Source organism: Eptatretus burgeri, chromosome 7, assembly GCF_056783735.1.
Source record: "Eptatretus burgeri isolate ZD-2024b chromosome 7, Ebu_testis_v1, whole genome shotgun sequence".
Taxonomy (NCBI): domain Eukaryota; kingdom Metazoa; phylum Chordata; class Myxini; order Myxiniformes; family Myxinidae; genus Eptatretus; species Eptatretus burgeri.
This window is the reverse complement of record NC_140967.1, coordinates 27,963,628-27,981,127: the sequence shown is the minus strand read 5'-3', so window position 1 is coordinate 27,981,127 and position 17,500 is coordinate 27,963,628. Positions and strand designations below refer to the sequence as shown.

The 17,500-nt window shown below is 42.7% G+C and overlaps 1 protein-coding gene across 1 annotated transcript in view; it reads right to left on the bottom strand.

Moving 5' to 3' along the window:
• The window catches only part of LOC147022886 (dynein axonemal heavy chain 9-like), a 318,333-nt gene that overhangs the window by 250,663 nt on the left and 50,170 nt on the right, over window positions 1–17,500 (bottom strand). The window contains exons 12-17 of the mRNA XM_085890311.1: window positions 12,710–12,778; window positions 12,422–12,548; window positions 10,594–10,849; window positions 4,459–4,700; window positions 2,572–2,707; window positions 2,181–2,377 (exon numbers count right to left, since the gene is read on the bottom strand). Of these exons, the coding sequence (XP_085746437.1) occupies window positions 2,181–2,377; window positions 2,572–2,707; window positions 4,459–4,700; window positions 10,594–10,849; window positions 12,422–12,548; window positions 12,710–12,778 (1,027 nt within the window). The remainder of the gene's footprint in view (window positions 1–2,180; window positions 2,378–2,571; window positions 2,708–4,458; window positions 4,701–10,593; window positions 10,850–12,421; window positions 12,549–12,709; window positions 12,779–17,500) is intronic.

Below are 17,500 nucleotides of genomic sequence, written 5' to 3'. Positions count from 1 at the left end.
GTTGAGGTATCCAGTATTTTAGGCCGTACTCCTTCATTGCATTGGAATTTTTTTAATACATGTCCCATTGTGTGACATCTTTTAAATGTAATTACATAATAATTATGTGTTCTTCTTTCGGCTGCTCCCGTTAGGGGTCGCCACAGCGGATGATCCGTTATGATCCGCATACTGATTTGGCACAGGTTTTACGCCGGATGCCTTTCCTGACGCAACCCTGGTCGCCTCTTATGACACAGGGATAAGGATTGGGTTTCGCCATGATTCCGGGCTGCCATACACCCTCTCATCGCACGGCCCAGTGCAGAACTCCCGTCCTCAAGCGATCCTCCAACCCAAGCCTCCGAGTAGCCGGATTACAGGCGCACGCCACTATGCCCGGTCTTTTAACTGTAATATATATATATATATATATATATATATATATATATATATATATATATATGATAATTGCGTGTACATATTAAATGTATTGTATTGTCTTCAATCTCTCCATCAAGTAGGTAACGGGGTATCACACTTGTACCTAGGAGTTGTCAAGTCTGGGTTTGATGCTTGACCCAACTATCTATCCATCCATCGGGACCAGACTCTGTGCAGCGTGTTGGTGCTGCCTACCCAGGTCAAAAAACCAGTAAAGACCAGTAGCTTACTGGTCAACTGGTACCAGTTGAAAACCAGTAGCCAACTGGTACCAGTAAAGCCAGTTGGTTTCTTACTGGTTTTAATATGGAAATTGGAATAGAGTGATATATTACCAGTTGAAATACAATTGTATTTAACTAACTGGTATCAACTGGGACCAGTACATTGTAACTGGTATCAACTGGGAAACCAGTACATTGCAACTGGTATCAACTGGGACCAGTACATTGCAACTGGTATCAACTGGAACCAGTAAGACTTTAACTGGTACAAATATGAGCTACTGGTTTTTTCAACTGGGAAATTGGAATTCTGACTGAATTTAACTGGTACCAGTTGAAACCAATAGAGACCAGTTAAAGACCAATTAGAACCAATAGAGACCAGTTGAAAATGTGTACTGGTTTTAACTGGTTTTTCGACCTGGGTAAGCAGTCTCTTTGGCTATTGGGTACAATCCTGGACAGGTCGCCACTCCAACACAGGATACCAGCAAGCTGGCACTCATTTTGCCGACCTCGGAAGGATGACAGGCAGAGTCAACCCCACCTGGTATTAATTCAACAGCCAAGTGAGATTTGAACTCAGGATCCTAGGATCCCAAGCCCACCATCCTAACCATTAAACCAACATCAGGCATGACCCAACGATAAGCTGTTGGATGCTGCTTCACAGGCAGGGCATTGCATCGCAATGTCCGCCGTCCCACAGGTGGACGTTAAACAGGGTGTACCGTCTGCTAGAATTAGTTGGTGGTCATTAAAGATTCCACGTTGTCTTTCACAAATAGTCGGTAAATTCTCGCTGGTACCATGAACACATTACAAGTTCCTGCCCTGACTACTGCTGGGAAGGCAAAGGCAAACCACCAAGTGTAATCCTTGCTGTGGAGCTGCTTCGGCAGCACTGAACCTTTCTTCGACCAGAGCACCACAGAATGAGATACTAAATCTATCTGGAATGATAAATGGAGTTGGAATGATATAATGAGATTTATGCATGATTCTTTCTCTTTTAAACTTTCTTCTGTATAATGAAGTCGTTAACTCCGATCTTATCGTGCGTATTGTTTGATATTTTGGCATTATCCAAAGGACTAATTGATCAATCACATAAATGATAAGAAATGCACATCCGTGAGACTGTGAATTAAGCAACTTGTAGTATTCATGATATCATTGCACATTATTCATTAACATGTTTAATGGATCAACAAGATTTTATATAGGCTGTGTAAGATCTGTAATCAGAAAGGTACAGGTAACCAGGTACATATTCCATAGTGATACAGAATTAATTTTGAAATGCAGGTATTAAATATAAAATACAAGGAAGAGATCAATTGAAAACAAGTTTGTGGAAACCAATCGAGTTTAATTCTTTTTTTTTTTTAAAAGCCCAAAACATTTTTGAAAATGCAAACTTAAAAATTTGGAAAATAATCCTGCATCTCATTTTCCATGGCTTTGTATACATATTTTTCTTCCAAGATTTTCATTGTGCTCCAATAATAAGCAAATGTGAAAAAAGTATACCTGATAATGACAATGTTCACAGTTTTTATCCAGGCGAGGAATGAGGGTTGAAATGGAAAACACGTCGCAGATTAAACCATCAACCAAGGCCATTAAGCTTGATTTGTCATCAGGCTCCAGTGATGGTTTAAACACCAAAAGTGGAGGCTCCAGCTCCAGTGTAAGCTCCAGAAATGGCTGTGTACACATCACTGGATCTTCGAACAAAAATGGGGAGAGAAAAAGAAGGTAAATGTAAAACAATTCACTGTTTGAAGTTTAGGATTCCGATATTGGATATATGAAGCATGGAGCCAAGTGAACATTTTACGAAATTATCGAGTCAAAGCTTGCCTTACTTGGGTAAGTTTTTCAGATCTACAAGAATGGAGTAACAAACGATATACAGTACCAGTATTGTTGAGCAGGAACCTCAAAGAGCACTCAATGGCAGCGAAAATGCCATCTGCAACCAGCTCATCGATGTGACGCACATACATTTTCCAGGCCTCTGGATTCTTGTCTGCCTCAAGCAAAGTTTGGTTTTCCTGTCAAGCAGAATTATGTGAAATATCAAAACTGACCAAGCAATGCCACTGTTATTTTCGATATTCAAACTTTACCAAAGCTGCATCAAAACAAGCAAAATTGTACAACTAAAGCCTTACTTTTCGATTAAAAAAAAATTGTTATGGCATTTTTAGGTAGCGCTACATTTTGGAAGAATTTCAGCATTCATCTTATTTACACTGAAGACATTAAGAGTCAACCACAGTGTGTGCACTGAAATCACCTGTTGACCAACTTAGGCAGAGCATGAGGATTACACATCTCTGAAGGCATTTTACAAATACTGACATCACAATAGTAATATGGTAATTCTCCTGAGACGAGCTTGTTTTTCAGTATTTAAAATCCAAATCCTTAAGACTGCACCTGCAGTTGGATTTGAACCTTCAACCTTGCTAGTATGCCAGTCCGATGTCATCACTCCGTCACCGTCATACCCACTTCAATTATTATATCAATTTAACGAACTGGGTGATTTTCTCCAATTAAGAGTATGCATGATGTTGCTATATGCACTATATTTCAAAAATAAAATAAAGAGCTTCACCAGATGGTAACCGAGTGCTGAGCACAATTGAATGATGCCCTGGAGGTTGTGCATTCAAAGTAAGCTCAAAGAAACACTATTAACGATTTCAAGTCCAAGCTTTAATTCTGTTAAATTGATCTAAGGCTCAGGGAGGAACCTGTACATATAACATAATAAGGGCAAAGAGATTAGGAGACATCAGTGTACTTTTACGTGACTTACAAGGACCTTAGTTGGCAATGCATAAATATACAAAGCACATAAGGAATTGAACCTGGCATCTCAACACCATCAGATAAGTGCTCAGATGGGAACATTGTGGCGAACTCAGTTTCTGGAGATCAAGCTAATATCAAGAGAATTATCACATCACTGTGGGATTACCAGTACCAGCTGGCTCATAACCACTTTCAGGGAGGTGGTAATCTGCTGTAGACTATGGATGATGCGAGTCGATACATTGTGGTCAACTCAAAATGCAATCAAGGAGTCTTGGGACAGGCACTAAAATGCTACACATGAAAAACCTATGTTGCTCAAAATTGTAAATATAAGACAAAACCAACCAAGAACCGAAGAAAGTAAAAACAATCAGTGTAAAATTTAAATAACCCATGTTTTCCCTCGCCATTCACAAAACTATTATGTAACATACATATATATATATATATATATATATATATATATATATATATATATATATATATATATATATATATATATATATATATATATATCTATGTTACAGGGTGGCCTAAAGGTACGCACATTCATCTCTTACCTGTCTAGACTGGGTTGTTGCCCTAACCTTAACCGAACGTCAGGCCTGGCCAGCCGGTTTGTGAAACACTTAAGCCAAACTTCCCCTGGCCAACCGCGCTAGAACATTGTCATAATTGTGGCCGTTAAATAATAATAAGAGTTGGCTCAAATGATAGGGTGAATAGCACAGAATGTTTGTGAAGTACAACATGTTGTCTTTTGATAGAATCCATCAGTGAAGCGACAGGTAAAAATGCCTAGTATGTATATGTATATGTATATATATATATATATATATATATATATATATATATATATATATATATATATATATATATATATATATATATATATATATATATATATATATATATATTTCAACAGAGAAGAGTGAACCAGAGTTTGATATGAGTGTGAGACCAACTTCATATCCATCACCTTGAGGAGCATATGCAGCGTACGCCCGGTGTGTGCCATGAGCGTCTGCCATTTCTCAAGCTGTTGTTCACGATCAGCCAAGCTAAGAAGGCTCTCATGTTTGCCCTCGGGGCGATTGAATACCGGTGAAAGCCACGAGCCCATGGTAGTGCGCATCACTTCCACATTGCTCCTGGATCTGTACAAGCAACTTTGCAAGTCTTGGACCCTCTGCTTCAAATCCTGTATGTATTCCCACACACCTGGCCATGCAAGATAATAATGGAGAAAATGTATTATTGCTTCTGATTTTCCTCAGATTTCTGAGCTCATTTAAGATTTATGATTCTTACAGGCAACTTTTGCTGCATCATACCTCTCTACCTTATGGACTTTTCAAAAAACACTACACATATTCCATAACATCATAATATGCTAACGATTACAAAAAAAATTTCATCGGATATTTGTTCAGAATCACTTAAAAAAAAAAAAACAAGATTACGTGTGAAAAAATATTTTCCTATCTCTCCACAAGGCATCAATGTGTGCGCCGTCCATCGGATCAGTGCCGGATTAACCCTCGGCTGGCCCTAAGGCACATTTTGAAATTTTAAAGAATGGCCTTAAAATTTTTAATTAGATCTCGGGCTCATGGAAATGGACCCCAGACAAAAGATGAACTGATTCAAGAACAAAACATTTAATGTGAAAAGAAAATCGTTTATTTAATCCCTCTATACAATTTGCAGTGTATGAATATCTGCATGACAAAACACGTACTGATTTGGCACTTTGCTTTACAGTTTACTAGACCTTAGATTACAACCTTGTGCGCTTTTACAACTGCAAACTCTTCAATTACGGAACTGAAGTCCAGTTCTCAGAGCAAATCATTTTCAAGGCAGAAAAGGGCCAACGCACCAAGACGCTGTTGATGCATGGTAGAACGCTTCACATCTTTGATTCTCCTTACCTGTGAAAATGAGCATTCTCCTGAACAATTGGTGGCCATCAGTGCTAAGTATATTCGGAGAGCCACTTCAGTGTTTGGAAAGGCTGCATTAACTCCAGTGGTGTGCAGCAGCGCAAACATATGCTGTGCACATCCTATTGAGGGGGAACTTGAGGGCAGTTTGTTTTTATACCAGCAAATGAACTGATGGAACTCTGATGCAAAATCAGTATTCAGATCCTTGTGATACACACTGACAAGCCCTGTAATAGCAGTGTTGATATCCTCGTCGGTCATAGAGTCAAACTCTGTCAGAACGCCAAACCGCTGCAGCACTACAGAATACGCCTCTATGCGTTTCTGCAATGCACTTCACAGTTGGTCAATGATGACATAAAATGTATTAACTTTGAATTTTTGTTGGCCCGTCATCCCTTCTGTGGCATCAGTCGCATTTCCATCATTGTCACGCTTCTTACGCTTGGGCATTCGCCGACTTTCAGATTTGTAAGTGCTGTTGCCGCAGCGATCACATGCTTGTTGCTCATTGAAATGAAAATTTTCTCTGCGCACATGTAAAAACTCATTCACACTCTTCAGCAGACAAATAGCCGGTGTTAATTCTACGGTTGCACTTTGCAACAACTTGCTGCAGCAGTTGAAGCACTGCAAAATATCATTCCAAAGTTCACACATCAGGGCAACTTCTATGGTGCCCATCTGTTCTGCCAAAGAATCCGCCTCATTTCGTGTCTCCCTGTTCTGATTTTTATCTGCAGAGATCTCTTCGAGAGCACTCTGGAACTGGCGGTAACCGCGGAACAGAGCTTCAGTGGCATCAGCTCGGACAGACCACCGGGTATCCGATGGGTGTTTCGGAACAAGGCACCCAGGTTGCTGTTCCACATGGGTCTGCAGGACACCCCAATGATGCGTGGACGCCACAAAGAACGCATACAGGCGCTGCAAAAACCCAAAAAATGAAACCGCTTCAATGCAGCAATCCACTGCGGACTGACCAACTAGGTTCAAAGAGTGACCTACACAGGGAATGTAATCAACCAAACTGTTCTTGTTCTTCAAAATTTGCTGCATACCATTGTACTTGCCAGACATATTACTGGCATTGTCATACATCTGACCGTGGCAATTGTCAAAGTCGATATCATGGTTCTTCAAGTATTGGAGAAGAGTATCAGCAAGATTCTGACCTGTATGACTACAGATACTAATGAGCGTGAGGAAACGCTAGACAGCCTTGTGATCCGTCACGTTGACGTAGCGGAGGATGATAGTGAGCTGGTCCGTATGGGCAATGTCTGGTGTGGAGTCCACTGAAACTGAGAAATACCGCGACTTCCAAATCTCATCCTTGATGCAACCAAGTACTTGCTTGCCCATCATAGCAATTAATTATTCGCAGATTGCTTTTGACAAATAAGACGTGTGACCGCGACCCCGATTGGCATGGTAATGGATGTGCTGGGACAAAAACGGATCAAAGTGGCCAATCAACTCCAAAATGCCCAAGTAATTACCATTGCTGCTGGAGCCAACAATTTCGTTACTGCCTCGAAACGACTGACCCCACTCGCAAAGAAAAGTAATTGTGGCAACACATTTTTCCAATAGCTGCGCTGCTCCAGCATGTTTTGATGCAATTGCTTATCAACTCGACCGGCATCAGCACTCCGCTGACAAAATGTTAGAACTGATTCTATGTGCTTTGGGCTGATTTCATGGGCCTTCAAGTACTGAGCCGTATCCTTCCAATCAGTAAATCCCGAGCCAGAAAGCTGTGCACCTCTGTCAGAGGAAAACAGAGAGCACAGAAACAGAAAACGCAAGCTTTGGCAAGAGAATAAACCAACCAATCACGACCAGCTACCTCCCCATTTGGCAAAACCCGTTTGAAGGCACTGGCATTAAGAAGGCGATTCACCCCAGAGTATTCGCGCTTCGTTTCTGGAGAACTGTCATCCAAGTTCCGAAAATGGTCAGTGCCCAAGCTGATGCACACATGGCGCAGTTTGTCTGTGATGTTACCAAACAACCCGACATCGTTGGGAATCAGTGGAGTCGATACTGAAGCAGCTTCGCCCCGAGTGCCACCATCGGCTGTCGGCCTGTCTTCGACGGGATCAACTGCGGGGGATGTTGAAGGGGAGTCCTTAGTTGAATCTATATCATCATCATCACCACCAACACCAGCATCTTTCTACACCACATGGAAAAACGATGTCAATTTATGAGTCTTGTTGAGTAGTTGATCCTCCTTATGCTTCTTTTTCTGCGACTCCTGAGCTCACTCCCAGCCACCTCACACAACGTCCTGACATAACGGTGGATTGAATCTGCAAATAGAACATCAGATGTACAAGTTTTAAAAGCTTTTATTATAAAATACAAACCACATTGAACACGAAACAGTGTTTACCTCACCTCCGACCGCGTGTCTAATGGCGACCGTGTCGAGTCGGAGGCGGGGCGGGGAAGATGCCCGCTCCCTGCCGATTGGCTAAGGAGGGACGCCGTGCCTTCGCTAGACTCCGCCCACGCGCGCGCCTGCTGACTGACGTGCGCACGAAGAATGCCGCGAGCGTCATGACGTCAGGAGGGACGTGAATATGGCGTTGTTGTTGTTGTTGCTGCTGCTGTTGTTGTTGTTGTTGTTGCAGGAGATGGGGTATTCCAATAACTTATCGCAGCGAATTTACACTTATTCACCCATGAGACCAGGAGGAGGAAGCTATCTATAAAACACGTACTTACCGAGATAACTGAGCTAAAGGAACCTGTATGTTGTGTGCAATAGATTTCCAAATTCGTAACAATATTACGAGACCAATAAGAATTGTATGTAAAAAAAAAAAAAAAGTTGCCTAAATTTTTGTGGCCCGAATTTTTGGCTGGCCCTCAGGCACAACATGCCTTGTGTGCCTAATGGTTAATCCGGCTCTGCATCGGATGGACGTTAAACATGGCATCCCATCTGCCATCATTAGTTGGTGGAAGATATAGAGCCCATGCTGTCTTTTGTAAAGAATAGGCAAGCTATCTCTGGCACCCTGAACAAATTCCAAATTCCTGCTCTAACCTACAGAGGGAACTGCATCAGCGGCACCGCCACGCTCCCAGCAATGATGCAACCAGTGCGGGAGCAATTTTAGCCACAGGAAACTATAACTTAATACAAGTTGTTTATTCAGTAAAATACAAGAAACTCCTGTGTATAGAAGGAAGGCCCCAACTTGCTACATAGTTACAAGCTGAAGACTTAAGACTACACAAAGAATATTGAGTGTATACATACAATTTTCACCAAGGTATCAGATGGAACATTGTGGACTTCAAATTTGCTACATAGAGGGGTTTTGGTTTGTTTTGGAGTTTGTTTACAGCCCCGGGATGGGGTGGGAAATAGGAGAGAGTCATGTTTTGCCCTGCTGACTAAGATGGTCACCGGATCGATATAGTTTTACAAGGTTGTTTACGACTAAATTAAAGAAATGTGTGTATTCTGCTCTTTACTAGCTTTCTCAGCATGTATATTTATTAAATTATTTCTCAAAAGCACTAAATTAAGTTACTTTTACATTTTTACATTATTATAAATTCAATTCATAATTCAGTTTCCACACCAGCATCCCCAGACTTGTCATATGTCTGGTTGTAATCAAGAAATAATTACTCGGAGAAGGCAGATGCTTTGAGAACATGTCTATCGACTGTTGATATCGACACCGACCAAATTAAGTTGTCTTCTAATGTTCTTTTGAGGGTCTATTGAGGGATCGATGCCACTTCAACAATCAACACCCTGGTCAGATGCTGTTTATCTTCTTGCTGTAAAGTGCTTGCTTAAATTACCAAGAATCCACAATGGTGCTGTGCTCAAAAGGATTCCTGATGTGATCATTTTTGTGATTGCAAATTTTAATACAGATGATGTAGATGATTTAATACAGCCGCTATCAACCTTACAATCGGCCCACCATGAAAGGCTATGTCAGAGTACTACGATGTTCTCCATTTGTGGATGTAGATTTAATTATCACCTTTACATCGTTTAATACTGCCACTAAATCTCCTTATTACCTTCTCATTCTGCGAAAGGTTATGTTTTGGTCGGCGTGTATTTATTTATTTGTTTATTTATTTATTTGTAATCTTGTGATTCGTATAACTCAAAAAGTATGAAACAGAATTGCATGAAATTTGGTGGGATGATTGGTTATTAGACAGGAAGCATTCGATTAGATTTTGGGATCGTTCGGGTCAAAGGTCAAGGTCAAGGTCAAGGTCACGAAAAGGTCAAAATCGTCTTTTTACGATAACACGGTCAATTTTTATTCAATTTGCATGCAACTAACGCCAAAATGTTCAGAATTCAACACCTCATCTTGTGATATGCAATATGACACAATGACGCCCATACTCTTGTTACCGGTTAGGGGTCAAAGGTCAGGGGGGTCACAACCTTGAAAAATATGTGGTTTGTGTCATAAGACCATTCATATGAAACCAGTTCCCCACACTCATACCAAGAACAAAAAAGTAGTGGCAGCGAAGGTATGCGCTCTATGAGTGCCCGTTCTAGTTACTGTAAGTGAAATTGCAGAAGTGGATGCATACAAACCGAATGTCTTTCCAATCTGGGCATTGTCACAAAGTATCTGAGAAGGAAATCCAATCTGTGCACAAGTCAGCATCATAGTGGATGTGCAATCTACTCATTATTTAATTTTAAGGACTTAAAATACAATTAATGTGTTAATTTGGTATTCTTATTTCTTCATTCGGCCTTCGTCCATTCCAAATCCATATGAAACTGCATGCAGTGATCATCCAATAATCAATTCCTTGTTATCCCCCACAAGTGTATGTTCAATCATCTCTTCCACCCCTTTGTCCCCATTTCTCTCATTTTGACCCCTCTGTAGGTTTGTTGACCTTTAATGACCTCTTTTTGGTTTTTTTTTTTAATCACTTAATTGGAAGCAACAATTTTCGGCATTTCTGCCTGCAACCACAAGTCTAATTCCTGGTCCGAAGAAGGTACGTTTCGGTGATGATGTTGGTGGCTGTAGGTACTTGGACATTTACAAAACAAACAAAAAAAAAAGCAAAACGAGGAAAGATAATGATTTTGGCTATGATGATATGGACAACATAGCACATGCATAGATAAACATACCTACCTACACTCTTCCAGGTAATGTTGTTCAAACCATTCTCGAGGCTGTGTTCCAGTGCTTCAAGGCATCCTTGCACCAGTGGCCGTTCTACTGTAAGAAGTGTGCCAAGTATATCGTTGTATCCATTTGCTAGTTCACTCAGCACCGCGATCCACAATCGGTAAGTCTCTCGCCGCTCATAAATTTCTTGGGCCAATGCTGGTACAGGATCAGGCTGCAGGGCCTGCAGGTAGTGCGTTTCTCGTAGAACAGTCATCAACTGCAAGAGGTACAATAACCTTTCATTGTGACAGGCCTCTGAAAATATATTTTAAAAATAGTTTACTTTTCAATGCATGACAAAAGCTAAAACAAAGCTGGTCAAGGAGGGTGGTGGGGGAGGGGTAAGGGCCACCTCAGTTGTTCATTTTCTCATTCCTTCCTATTTATGTCCCTTTAACGAAGGGCCAAATTTCCAGATGACGATGGAATTGTATGAAATAGTTCAAAATTTTGAAATCTCATGAAGTGGAATTAAGATATATACCAATAATTTGGAAAGTTACCACCAGCTCACGAGGTGCTAGCACCACCCGCTAGCAATAATGCTGTACATGCAGAAGGAAAAGGTTTGAATTACTAGAACAGTGCTCATGGAAACATTTCAGAGTATAAATGTGTTTATGTACTTCAAAAACAAATAGACAGTTTGTAAAGGACCATTGTACTATTGTAGAATTGACTCGCAAGGCACAAGCATAAATAGGCAGCTCATAACAGTAAGCAGTTAATGAATAAAGGTCTGCTCATACATCTCACTGGCAAATATTTCACAGACACAACAACAATACAACACCGAGAAGAGGAAAAGGAAGAATAAGCATTAAAAGATCATTTCCCAATTTTTGTAGGTGGTTGGTCGAATGATGGCGTTCCTCAACTGGATCTATCCATTGCATCAATTTCACGCCAACTCAAACATTCCATATCATTCTTGACGTTTTCAATCCTTGCCTTTTTAGGACACTTTCTTTGCTTTCTTCCATCTACCACGAGCATTCTTGCTTTCTTCACAGCTTCATCTTCTGACCTTCGTTGTACATGACCACGTCCACCAAGTCTCCTCTTCCTAAGTTCCTCTTCACTAGTATTGATTTTAAATCTATTCCTGAATTCTCAGCTCAGAATTATTTCTTTAAGATACAATACATTTAGCTATCACATCATTCTCATCTCCGTTATTTCCATTCTCTCCTCAAATCAGAGCTTGCGACAAGGCTGAACATCTTACCTCAATGCTTGCTTGCTGCCAAAGCTCAGGTACCCAACCCACCCCTCTCTGTCTCCACTTATACCCTCATACCCAATGCTTCAAAAGAATGAAACCTTTTCCAACAAAAAGGGAGGGAAGGTTCTGGCCAGTCTTGACTCTGGACTTCGGGTAGACAACTGGGCTTACGGTATCAAACTAACATTTCGGGTTTCAGCCGCTACTCCACAACCCTCAAACCCATCCAGGTGCAATCAAGTGAGTCTTACAGAAAAAAAATCTGCAAGAATTCACTTCTCCTTAGAGAGATAGATAAAGAAAGAGAGGAATAAAAAGTAAAACAGATTAAAGAGGAGAAAAGGCAAGAATTAGAATGAATAAAGAGAATTGTGAAAAAATTAGAAAGAAGTATGAAAGAAACAAAGAACAAAGATGTCAGGAAGAACCTGAATAGATAGATTTCAGCAGTAACTCCCCAGGCTCAAATGCATCAACATGCACAAGCTCCCAGAGGTCCATCAGCAGGGAAGCGCAGTCCACACATATTATCCATAAGGTATTGATAAATGAACGGGAAAGAACCTCGAAGCTGAAGTTGATAGATAGAAAGCCACTGATAGTGTCTCGCTGCAGAAGAGGTTTTGAGAGATGACACTGAGACATCTTTGTCACGGAGCATGCCCACTGAGAATAGAGTCGTTCCTTGTAGCTGACGAGTATAAACAAGGGGTAGGAGATGGTAATATTAAACAGGAATCTTGTTTGGAAAGAAATGCTGAGACAAACTGTATTCAAACATTCGTCATCAAAATAAGTGTGTATTCTGTACAATGTTTCCACTCATCAAGATCTAATTGATGAATATCTCACCTCACCAACAGCCCAAAGAGATGCTTATATTTGAAGATGACTTCAGAAGCATCTTCAGATTCGAGACACCTATCATGTCAAAACAAAAACAGCAAACACTTCTTAAACTTCCTGTCATTTAAATAAACAAGATGCTGCTATTGTAGATATCATTTACTCTTGCTTTTTGCTTAATTTCTAGCACATAGATTTTTAGCTTTATTGTGATTCCAAGGAAAAACTTCGTACTGAGTGTATTATGGGGGGGTTAATCTCTGTTTCTCCTGGGATGAGCCGAACCTGGGGCCACCGCTCACAATTAACTTCATGGTATGGTGGGTTGCTTTACAACTATGAACGCCAATCAGTTAACCACGAGTTCCAGTGTCCACCATCTAATTTGCCATTTAACTCGAGGTCACGTGGCTTCCTGAACGTGGATGCGCCCTCGGTGATGCACCAATCTTATCTTGATTAGATTTTAAGTCGGGCGGCCGAGCGTTTACCGCTGATGCATGCCGACTATGGCAGGTTAATTAGTTTAGGAATAACCTCCCAGTCTATTCCGGTATGGACAATGCTGGATCAATGGAAGGAAAGAACAAGCTCAGACACGTTGAAATGTCAACAAGGAATTTATTAATAAGAAAAATAAATAAACTACAGAACTTTTTTTTTGTACAGTATACCTTGTCGAGGCTCGTATGAAAGCTAACACACAATGCACAGCAAGGGGGCATGAGACAAGAGGAGCGGGAGTGGGAGGGACAAAACAGTGCGGAACAGACACATTAGGAGATCTGTGGAAGGGAGAGGGATGGGACGGGGAACATGGGGAAGAGAAGATGGACATTACAGGGACGTTCAGGAAGGAAAGCAGGGGAATTGAAGGAAGTGGGCTTGGGTGGATTATCGGGGGTAGAAAAGATCGAGGATTTGGATGGGGGATGATAAGAGGTGATTGTGAACAGCTGTTTTGAAAGCCTGGAGGGAAGAATGGGAAAGAATTGAGTGAGGGAGTTTATTCCAAAGGTGGGAAAAAAGAGGAATGAAAGGGTGAAGGTGAGCGGTGATTCGTGATTTTGGTAGTTTTACCAGCAGGGGGTTGTTGGTGCCCTGTGGAAATGTGGGGGGACAAATCGCAGAGAGAGCAGGGGGGCAAGGCTGGAGAGGAGAGGGTAGAAGACAGAAAGACCACCGACCAACCTGCGGTAATTGAGTGAGAGGCCCAAAGACTCAGCTTCATTGCGGGAGATGCCGATGATCCTAAATGCCCTGGTTTCGACAGCGTGAAGCCGAGAAAGGTGGGAGGCAGGAGCACCAGCCCAGAGGGGAGAGCAGTACTCCATCAGGCTACGGACAAAAGCTTTGTAAGTGGTCAGGAGCTCAAGAGGGCCGAGGAAGGACTTTGCACGACGGAGGATTCCCAGTCGGCGACTGGCTTTGGAGGCGAGGTTGGAAATGTGACTTTCCCAGGAAAGGTCATGGCACATAGTGACACCCAGAAGCTTGAAAGAAAAGACTTCTTCTAGAGGATTGTTGAGAAAGTGTATGGGGGGGGGGGGTTCTAAATGGTCCTTTCGAAGAGACATAGTGAGAGTGTGAGATTTGTCTGGATTGAAAGACATGTTCCACGTGTTGGACCAGTTTGTGATTTTATCCAGATCTGCAGTGAGCGAAGAAGCTGCTGCTTGCCGGTCTGAGGGATGACAGATGGTACGGCAGAGGGTGGAGTCATCAGCAAAGAGATATAGAGGATTTTCCAGAGAGTCGGAGAGATCATTGATGAAAACCAGAAAAAGAACAGGGCCCAGAACACTACCTTGAGGAACTCCAGCCTGGACAGGAAGAGGGGATGAAAGAACTCCATTTAGGGCCACACGTTGACTGCGACAGGAGAGGAAGTCTGCGAACCATGAGTGGAGATAGCCTTGAATACCATGGGAAGAGAGTTTGGTGAGTAGTGCAGGGTGCCAGACTGTGTCAAAAGCACATGATATGTCCAGGGATACGGCTCGGATTTCCTGTCTGGCATTGAGGACCTCCATCCATTGAAGGGAGAGCAGAAGCAGCACATCCAGGGTGGAGTGACCTGGTCTGAAACCAAATTGATGATTGAAAATCAGGCCATTGGAGAAGAGGAAGGATTTCATGTCTGAAGCGATGATGGATTCCATAACCTTGCTGATGATTGGGAGAAGGCTGATTGGTCTGTAGTTGCAGGGATCTGTTTTTGCACCTTTTTATGCAGGGCAGTGATGTTAGCAGATTTCCAAGCAGATGGCAGATGACCTTGAACAAATGAGAGGGTGAATAGAACAGAGAGAGGGTGAGCAAGAGCAGAAGAGCAGGCTTTGAGGACACGTGGGCTGATGCCATCTGGACCGGTTGCAGAATCTGAGTCGAGGTTTGAAAGCAAGCTCTCCACCTTGTCAGGAGAAAAGGATACAGAGTCCAGGGACAGTTGGGTGCAGCTGGGTAAAGTGGGTAGAGATAGTGATGGGTTTAGGACACAAGATTTAGCTGCAAACACCGAGTTTAGGCATTCAGTTTTTTCACGTGCGGTATCAGCAGTGCGGCCATTTGAGGTAAGGGAGGGGATGGAGGGAAGAGATTACCAGAAACAGATTTGATTAAACGCCACCAGGATTTTGAAGAGGGAGAGAGGTTTGAGAGTTCAGACTTGAGATGAGAAAGATGTTGTTTTCTGGCTCTCCTGAGGGTAGATACACACTTGTTCCGAGCTTTGTGGAAGGAACTGAGATTGCCCTCAGTTGGGTTTGCTTTCCATGAGGCAAATGCAAGTTGTTTCAGGCCAACTGCCTCGCCACAAGCTTCAGTAAACCAAGGGCGGAGGAAGGGTGGGATAACTGAACATGAGAGGGGATAAATCTGTGCATGAGGGAGAGCAAGTTTCTTTGAACGAATTCCCAGGATGAGTTGATGTTTGAGAAAGTAGTGATAGGAGACCAGTCTATAAGTTTGATGGCTGCTTGGAGACCCTGCCAGTCGGCTTGAGTGAAATTCCAGACGCGACGGCGGTGAGGTGGTTCTCTGATAACAGCCAGAGAGATGTCCACTTTGACAAGGTCGTGGTCAGAAGAACCGATTGGAGCGAAGGAAGAGCAGCAGATATTGTCAGGGAAATTTGTCAAAATCAGATCCAGAAGAGATGGAGTACCATTGGTTGAGATCCGTGTCGGGAAGTTGACCGATTGAGTCAGTCCCAATGAGTCGCAGAAAGCTTTTGCTGAGGTGCCATGGCAGGTGAGAGAGGTACCCACACCTAGCCAACTGGCGTGATGACAATTGAAGTCACCACATAAGAGGAAGAGAGAGTTTGGATGAGAAGATAGAAGATGGTCCATGTTTTCGGATAGTGAGGTGTAGATGGAGTCATCACTGTTCGGTGGACGGTACAGTACACATATAAACATGAGGTGGGAGTGGAGGGGAAGCCGAAGCCAGAGGTATTCCTGGGGGTGTGGGGGAGTGAGAGCAGTGCATGGAGAGTGAGGAATAGAGTCTTTGATGAAGAGAGCAACACCTCCACCAGGACGAGGCTCAGGTCTGTCATACCGGAGGAGGGAGTAACCAGGGAGAGATACTTGGGAGTCAGACACATCTTGGGAGAGGAAAGTTTCTGTTAGGCAGATTATGTCTTGTTTGTCAGTGGCAACCTGTATGGAAAGATCTGAAAGGTTTGAGCGAAGGCCCCGGATATTTGAGGTCCACACTTTTAATGAAGAGGTAGGGGAGAAGGCTTTGGGTGCAGGAGGTGGGGGAGGGGGAGGGCAGGACGAGGGACAAGGGGGGGAGGTAAGCAGGGTTGTTGAAAGAGTGTGAGGGATTGCAGAATAGCTCGGGGAGGGGGCCGAATCAGGAGGAGAAAAGGCTCTGTGGTGCTGGGGGAGAGGGGGGACAAGAGAGGGGGAAGAAGGCAGTTGAGGATTTGAGGAGGTGGAGTGAAGAGATGGAGGTGAGAGGGCAGTGGAAGGAGGCAGCTTAGTGGATGAGAGGGGGGGAAACTTTGAGAAGGATGAGTGAGGGGATGAAAGGTGGGAGAAAGGTGAGGGGGGAATTTTTTAGAGAGGTGAGAGGGAGGCTTTGAGGGAGAAGAGTGGGATGGTTGCTTTGAGAGAGAGAGAGAAAAAGAGAGAGAGAAAAAGAGAGAGAAAAAAGAGAGAGAGAGAAAAAAGAGAGAGAGAGAAAAAAGAGAGAGAGAGAAAAAAGAGGGAGAGAGAAAAAGAGAGAGAGAGAAAAAGAGAGAGAGAGAGAAAAAGAGAGAGAGAGAGGAAAAAGAGAGAGAGACAGACAGAGAGAGAGAGAGAGACAGAGAGAGAGAGAGAGAGAGAGAGAGAGAGGGAAAAGAGAGAGAGAGAGAAAAAAGAGAGAGAGAGAGGAAAAAGAGAGAGAGAGAGGAAAAAGAGGGAGAGAGAGGAAAAAGAGAGAGAGAGAGGAAAAAGAGAGAGAGAGAGGAAAAAGAGAGAGAGAGAGGAAAAAGAGAGAGAGAGAGGAAAAAGAGAGAGAGAGAGGAAAGAGAGAGAGAGAGGAAAAAGAGAGAGAGAGGAAAAGAGAGAGAGAGAGGAAAAAGAGAGAGAGAGAGAAAAAGAGAGAGAGAGAGAGGAAAAAGAGAGAGAGAGAGGAAAAAGAGAGAGAGAGAGAAAAAGAGAGAGAGAGAGGAAAAAGAGAGAGAGAGAGGAAAAAGAGAGAGAGAGAGGAAAAAGAGAGAGAGAGAGGAAAAAGAGAGAGAGAGAGGAAAAAGAGAGAGAGAGGAAAAAGAGAGAGAGAGAGGAAAAAGAGAGAGAGAGG